Source organism: Syngnathus scovelli, chromosome 11 (assembly GCF_024217435.2).
Source record: "Syngnathus scovelli strain Florida chromosome 11, RoL_Ssco_1.2, whole genome shotgun sequence".
NCBI classification, from domain to species: Eukaryota; Metazoa; Chordata; class Actinopteri; order Syngnathiformes; family Syngnathidae; genus Syngnathus; species Syngnathus scovelli.
In genome coordinates, this window is record NC_090857.1 from 14,059,983 (window position 1) to 14,067,808 (window position 7,826).

Consider the following 7,826-nt stretch of genomic DNA (forward strand, 5'->3'; position numbering starts at 1 on the left):
ATGACATCATCCGTGGAGCGCAAACTGCAATGGGTCAAAGGTAGCAGCAGGTAGGCTGGATTGTATTATGTGGGCTTTGACCAATTTTTCAAAGCACTTCATCATGATGGGAGTGAGTGCTATGGGCCGGTAATCATTCAGAGTTGTTGCTGGAGATTTCTTAGGTAACAGTATGATAGTGGTGGCTTTGAAGCTATGAGATATGATGGCTTGACTCAGAGAGATGTTGAAAATATCTGTAATGACGTCTGTAAGTGAGTCTGCACAGTCTGTAAGCACATGCCCAGGTATATTGTCTGAGCCCGCCACTTTCCTTGGGTGAACCTTTCCTCTGTGCATCAGTTGGTTCCAGTTGAAGTATTGTATCGTTCAAGCAGTGGGGGGCTTTTGTTGGAGTGGTGGTGATGTTTTCATCAAAACGACTGAAGAAGACATTGAGTGAGTTGAGAAAGTAAGTGTTACCCTCGCAGAGTTGAGGAGTGGGCCTGTAGTCTGTTAATGACTACATGCCTTGCCATAGGCGTCTGGGACCTTTTGTGTCAGTGAAATGAGATTGATTTTCTGTTCATAGGCATGCTAGGCTGCTCTCATCCCCCAAGTCAAGTTAGCCCTCACTGATCTGAGGGCTTCCCTGTCGCCAGACTTGAAAGCAGAGTCCAGTGCTCTCAGGAGCTCATGTACATAGTTAAAGTTAAAGTCCCAATGATCGTCACGCACACAACTGGGTGTGGTGAAATTTGTCCTCTGCATTTAACCCATCCCCGTGTGATTTTCAATCCATCCCCTGGGGGAGAGGGGAGCAGTGAGCAGCAGCGGTGCCGCGCTCGGGAATCATTTGGTGATCTAACCCCCAAATTCCAATCCTTTTAGTATGTACCTCCCCGATGAACCGGGGTTTGTCGTTTGCCCTTATGGTGATGTGTTTTGTGACAGTCACATCTTCCATGCATTTGGATGTATAACCTGTCACAGACTCAGCCATGGTCTCAAATTCCACTGTTACGCCGACACTACACAATTCTACATCACCACTAAAACCATCTCCCCTGCCATCCTCTCCACCCTCACTTGCTGCCTCACAGGATGACTCAAAAACTTCTCAAACTAAACAGTAACAAAACGGAGATCATCACCTTTGGTCCTAAATCCCCACCCACCAGAACTGTACACACTCTGTATTGACAGCCACTCTGTCACTCCCTCCCCCCGAGTCAGAAACCTTGGAATTTATATGGACCCCACACTCTCCTTCAAACCACACAACAACCACATTACCAGAACATCCTTATTTCACTTACGAAACATTACACGCCTTCGACCGTCTCTTTCCACCGCTGCGGCAGAGACATTAATTCATGCATTTATCACCTCCAGACTGGACTACTGCAATCGCATCTTGTATGGTCTCCCCTCAACTGTCCTTCAAAAACTACAATATGTTCAAAACTCTGCTGCCCGACTGCTCACCTGCTCACCCTCCAGACAGCACATCATCCCTGTCCTCCGTCAACTTCATTGGCTTCCCATAAAACAGCGCATACATTTCAAGATCCTTTTCACCACATACAAGGCCTTAAACAACCTTGCCCCTCCACCCGTCTGACCTCCTGCACTGCCATACCCCCACCCACCAACTCCGCTCTGCTGACACCAACCCCATCACCCCCACCACCTCGACCAAATACCGGACCATTGGGGATAGAGCCTTTGACATTGGTGTCCCCACTCTCTGGAACTCTCTCCTCCTGACCATTCGTAACGCTGACTCCTTGCACTCCTTCAAACGCCATCTCAAGACCCACCTCTTCAACTCTGCATTTGACACCTGTGTGTGTGTGTGTGTGTGTGTGTGTGTGTGTGTGTGTGTGTGTGCGTGTGTGTGTGTGTGGGTGCGTGTGTGTACGTGTGTGTACGCAATTATGCGGGAATTTTTCTATGCAAAGCGGCTTTGAGTACTAAGAAAAGCGCTATATAAAACCGATCTATTATTGTTATTATTATTATGGACTGTTATGTTGACACACTGGTGTCAACTGGTGGTGGTGGTGGCGGCCTCTCTGAAGACATTCCAATCCCTAGGGTCAAAACAGTTTTTTAGTGCTGAGATAGCCCCCTCTGGCCAAGTACTAATTTGTTTCACAGAAAGTTTACATCTCGTTAGCAGTGTTCTGTAGGTTGGAATGAGCCTGATGGCGAGATGATCTGAGTTTCCTAGGTGGGGGTGGGGGACAGCTCTGCATGCCTGCTTGGCATTAGTGTATACCTGCTTGAGAATGTTTCCTCCTCTGGTTGTATACACATATTTGTGTATACAACCAGAGGAGGAAACCTGCTTGAGAATGTTTCCTCCTCTGGTTGTATACACATATTTGTGATCGTAGGGGAGTACTGACTTCAATTTGGCTTGATTAAAATCGCATGCAATTATGTTGGCAGCATCCGGATTGGAGTCCTGCATAGAGCTCACAGACTGATACAATGTGGAAAGTGCATTCTTTGTGTTTGCACTAGGCGGTAGAGACACAGCTGATATGGTGGCGGCTGAAAATTCTCTCGGCAAGTATGTTGAAACTGCTATGTCTGCTCGAAGCTACAAAACAGAAAATGTAGAATTCCACCAAACTAAGTAGCGTGTAGGTTTTGAGAGCTTTTCCCAATCCTCAAGTGTCCGGAATGTTATTAGACATGCAGCTGCAACAGTTCCTGTAGAAAAAAAACGCTGCATGGTTTGCTATAACAGAAAGGCCTCCCACGCTCATGGGGCGGCCGTACGAATAAGGTGGATAAGAAATTAAATGTCCAATATGCCAGAGGTGATATTAAATACATTTTCTTCTGGTTAATTGTGAAAATATCATGATCAGAGTCTTTTAAGTTCGAGCATGTATACATTTTATTTATTTTTTTTAAAAAAAAAAGTATTTTTCAGCTGAGCCGCTTCTGGAGCAGCAAATAATCGTACAATTTCAATTCTTGAAAATTTACACGAACGAGCTGTATGACCCCATAGCTGCAATTATTTCACATTTGAAAAAAAAATCTCACCAAAATTGAATAAACACAGGCTAATAACGTCACTGCATTTCATTTTTGTGCTTCTTACAAGACTTCGTTGGCATGGACAAATAACAAGCAAACACATTTTTTACTTTCATCCAAATAAGTGATATTTGATCACCACACCTGATGATCTCTTACAGCACTAGGGGACGCCAGAGGTTATGATAGCTTGAAGAGTCGAAAGCCTGATTGAATAAAACCGCACTCAAGTTGCAAATGTAGCAACGGTTACGACCAGGCGCAGCTAAAGCCGGAACGTGTGGGCGGCCAGCAGCAGATGGATGGCTCGGCGGCGGCAGCCTTCTCCAGGCCATCTTCGGCCTCGTCTGAGACCTTGCCGCATGACGGCTGCGTGGTTTCCACCGACCAGAACGCCACTGGCACCTAACGGACACATACCGCCTTTCAATATGCGCTAATGCATGTGTGGCGTGTGTGGTGTGTATGCTCACCCTGAGCTGCATGTCGCTAATCATGGCCTCCAGCCGGCTGAGGTGTTGCTGAAGGCCCGCCCCCCAGCCTTCCTCATCGGAGTCCAACCGGGGTGACTGAACTGCGCCCGTCCTCTCGGTCACGCCCGTCATGCCGTCCAGACAGCCTGAAGGTGGCATCATCGTTGGTCTACCAATCACGGTGGGAAAGCGAGCGGTACCGACCTGCGTTGATCAGTGCACGCCGGTCCTTTTGCTGGCCCAGCGGGAAGCGTCCGATCAGGTCGGCGGCCTTGCGCAGCTCCCGCAGGAAGTTCTCTGCGGCGGCCAGGAAGTGGACCCACACGCGCTCCAGTGCTTGCCGCTCCGCTGAAGCACCGGCACCCGGCGGGCCCGAGTCGCAGTCAGACAGAAGATGCATGAGATGGCGGGACAGACCTCCGTATCAAAAAACAACAAACTCAAAGCCGAGTAGTCAAATGTGAAGGCACACTCTTGTTGCCGCATGACGGGGCTTTGCTTATAAATGAAAGAACGACTCGGGCTGCGCGAGCGGGTGAATCTCTTGAGCGTGAGCTGTGCCTGACTGAGTCTCTCTGCGAGAAAGTTGCGTGAATGAGTATGTGAGAGGGGTCCTATGCCTGCCAGTCAGCGAGTATGCGCGAGAGGGTGTGCGTGCTCATGTCACCGTTGGCGACGTCTGCGAACAGCGTCCTGGCGTGTGCCATCTCGCGCCTCAGGAAGGCACAGTCGGCCAAGCTTCCCAGCAATGCCGCCAACTGCTGGAAACAGGAAGTGAGGTGCACCAGCGTTTGGAAACAGGAGGTGACCTGCACCAGCGTGTCCTGGCTGCCGTCGTGACGCTCGCTCATGATGACCTCCGACCTCTGTGACCTGTCACCATCAGTGGAAAGACGGCAAGACCTTGGCCAGATGCAATTTGGAAATTTGGCCTCTCTGAGCGAGAGGATGCCTTCCATCATCTGCAGCCCTGCACCAAATTCCTTGAGGACCAAACAAACATAGAAAAGCGTTAAGATTAAGCACTAGCGAGCTCGTTACCTGGGGCTTGTGACGCAGGTGCAAGCGAGCTTCTCCTCTGCCTTCCTCTTCTCCTCCTCCTCATTCTCCTCCTACTTGTTTTGTTGTCCTCCTTCTTGGTCTCCGGGGTCACCGGTCGTCTTGACGATGGGCGCCGCTAGTGGGCGTTTGATGCAGGTGACTAATTAGCTCCCCCGTGGATAAGATTGGAGCAGGAGTCGAAGAGGGAACGCTTCCTGCTTTTTATTCTCATTTTCATTCTCATCATGTTGTACACAAATGTTGGCTTAGCTACTAGGCTAGCTTAGCAACAGGTCAGACAACATTTTTTTTCCATTCGTCATTACCTAGGTAGGCTCTCTTCGTGGGCTTTGGAGAGAAGCCCAAACTTGTTTTTTATTGACTCCTATACCCTGCTTAATTACAGTTTTTCTCACAAAGGAACAAAAAGCATTGATATTTTTTCATCTCATTATTTGCCTGCCCCCCCACCCCCACACGATTAATTCTTCCTGAATGGGCTGCTTATTGTTTTATTTTTTATTACTTATTTTATTCAGAATATTCAAATATTACACATAATACAGAGCTTTATCTACTTTATCTCAGATAAAGTCCTTGCATAAAACTAAAATGAAATTGAGGAAGCAAATGAAATACACGAAAAGAAAAAAAGACATTTGGAAAGGAGTGAGAAGAGGCATAGCTTTTTAACTCTCACCTTTATCGAAACAAGATTCAAGATTCAAGAGTTTTTATTCGCCATTTTTGAGCGTGCCAAACAAGGAATTTGACTTCGGTAAATCACAGCCTCTGTTCAACATTTAGGTGACTAACAACACTCAGGACATGTGAAAAATGGCAAATATTCTCAAACATCCCCTGATCTTAAACTGAAGGAAAAGGAAAAACTCAAAACTCCGGCTAGGGGAAATGAGAAACCTTGAGAAGAGACCACAGATGGGAGGGCCCCTCTTGACCAGGCTGCAATGGACGCAGAGGACACATAGTACAAACAGTGTAGACAATTCAAAAAAAGGTGTGGAAAACAGGATGTTATTGCACAGCAATGACTCTGAGACTCTAAGAGTGGTGTGAGTTCATCAGAGCAACAGCCTGGGGGAAGAAGCTGTCTCTGTGTCTGCTGGTTTTGGCGTAAGGTGCTCTATAACGCCGTCCGGAGGGGAGTAGTTCAAACAGACTGCAACCTGGGTGAGAAGGATCTGTAGAGATGTTACTTGCACGTTTCCTGGTCCTGGACAGGTAGTCTTGGATAGATGGGAGGTTGATTCCAATTATCTTTTCTGCAGTCCTGATTGTCCATTGCAGTCTGTGCTTGTCTTGTTTGGAGGCCGATCCAAACCAGACAGTGATAGAGGTGCAGAGGACTGACTGGATGATGGCAGTGTAGAAGGCCTTCAGCAGCTCCCGCGGCAGGTTGAACTTCTTGAGCTGTCTCAGGAAGTACAGCCTCTGCTGGGTTTTCTTTCGGACAGAGTCTATGTGACCCGTCCATTTCAGGTCCCGAGAGATTGTGGTTCCCAGGAACTTGAAGGTGTCTGTGGAGAGAATAGTATTACTGCGGATAGTGAGGGGTGAAAGTGGTGAAGGGTCTCGCCTGAAGTCCACTGTCATCTCCACGGTCTTGAGCGAGTTCAGCTCCAGGTGATTTTGGCTGCACCAGTGGACCAGCCGCTCCACCTCCTGTGTGTACGCAGTCTCATCACCGTTCTGGATCAGTCCGATGAGAGTGGTGTCGTCTGCATATTTCAGGAGCTTCACAGGAGAGTCACCTGAGGAGAAATCGTTGGTGTAGAGAGAGAAGAGCAGTGGGGAAAGGACGCACCCCTGAGGGACTCCAGTATTGGTGGTCCGGGGGTCAGATGTGATGCTCCCCAGCCACACAATGTGTGTATCCATCCATTTTCTGTACCACTTTGTCTCCACGGGGATCGCGGGCGTGCTGGAGCCTTTTACAACAGTCATTGGGCAGTAGGCGGGGGACACCCTGAACCTGTTGCCAGCCAATCGCAGGTCTTGCTTACTTGGCTGGGCATTCGGATGACGTGCCCCATCATCGATTCGATGATGACCATCTTCTTTTATTCGTGAGTCTGCTGATGTTTGAACATTCCGATCCTGAATCCACAGGTGCGGTTACAGACTGGGGATGTGAAGGAGGTATTGAGGGGAGCAGGGGTGGCTTGTGTGTGTTGTTCCTCCATATGATCTACTCCCTGTGAGGAGTGGGAGCACCAGAGGTCTCGGCAGGAAGCGAGTTCCACCACTGAAGAGGGATTGATTTGGCATCTCTTCAGGGTGATCTTCATTTGGTCTTTGAACCGCTTCTTCTGCCCACCAGCACTGCGTTGGCCCAGGTGTAACTGACCATAGAAGATTCTCCGTGGGAGTCTATGGCTGGGCATTTGGATGACGTGCCCCATCCACCTGAGTTTACGTTGGACCATGATGGACTCCACACTATGGCTGCTTGCCCTCTCCAGCACTTCCGTGTGCGGCACTTTGTCCTTCCATGTGATGACAAGGATCTTCTGGAGGCATCTCACATGGAAGGTCTCCAGGCTTCTCAGATGGCGTCCATGCCTCACATCCATACAGTCGTGCAGTGATGCATACTGCTCTGTAGACCAGCACTTTGGTGTGGTTTGAGGTTGCTGTTCTGCAAAACCCTTCTCCTTAGGGCCTAGGCGACCAAATAATGCTGATGCTTGCTTGAGGCGGTTTTGGATCTCGTCATCCATTGAGCAGGTGTCAGACATTATGCTCCCCAGGTATTTGAAGGTGGGCACCGTGAGCAGCTGTTGCCCTGCTGCGGTGAAAGTTATTGTTGGGTTTTGTAAGAGGTAAGCACTGGACTGACATAGTACCTCTGTCTTCTGGGTGTTGATCGTCAGCCCCGTTCTGGTATACGCAGTTATAGCTGCCGAGAGGATGTTTTGCAGAGCATCTGTGTGTGAGCAACCAGGACACAGTCATTGGTGTATTGTGGCTCAATGATGGTCTACGAGGTCCGAGGCCTTTGAAAGAGCAACAAAGGCAATGAACAAGTCCTTGTACTGCTACTGACATTTCTCTTGGAGCTAACGTGCCACAAAGATCATGTCAAAAACCATACTGCGACTCTGGGGTGACCCGTTCTGATATTGCCGAGATGAGTCTGTGGAGCATGACCTTGGCAAGGACCTTTCCAGCAGTGGCCAACAGAGAGATACCCCTACTATTGGAGCATATGGATTTGTATCCTTCGTTCTTGTAGATCACATATGTCAGAGT

General features: G+C 48.7%; 1 protein-coding gene across 1 annotated transcript; it reads right to left on the reverse strand.

Moving 5' to 3' along the window:
* Positions 1 to 2,885: 2,885 nt before the first annotated feature.
* zgc:109913 (regulator of G-protein signaling 9-binding protein) lies at positions 2,886 to 4,794 on the reverse strand. The gene is made up of 4 exons (XM_049733691.2): positions 4,180 to 4,794; positions 3,717 to 3,929; positions 3,513 to 3,658; positions 2,886 to 3,444 (listed from the first exon to the last, which is right to left on the reverse strand). The coding sequence occupies exons 1-4, from the start codon at positions 4,472 to 4,474 to the stop codon at positions 3,289 to 3,291; spliced, it is 810 nt and encodes a 269-aa protein (XP_049589648.1). The 5' UTR covers positions 4,475 to 4,794; the 3' UTR covers positions 2,886 to 3,288.
* Positions 4,795 to 7,826: the final 3,032 nt, after the last annotated feature.

Excerpts from the sequence above, each read along its gene's own strand:
- zgc:109913 (XM_049733691.2), bottom strand. The coding sequence starts at position 4,474 with ATGATGGAAGGCATCCTCTCGCTCAGAGAGGCCAAATTTCCAAATTGC. Across the intron at positions 3,930-4,179 it reads GTTCGCAGACGTCGCCAACG|GTCTGTCCCGCCATCTCATG; the intron begins GTGACATGAGCA and ends TTTGATACGGAG. Across the intron at positions 3,445-3,512 it reads TTAGCGACATGCAGCTCAGG|GTGCCAGTGGCGTTCTGGTC; the intron begins GTGAGCATACAC and ends TGTGTCCGTTAG.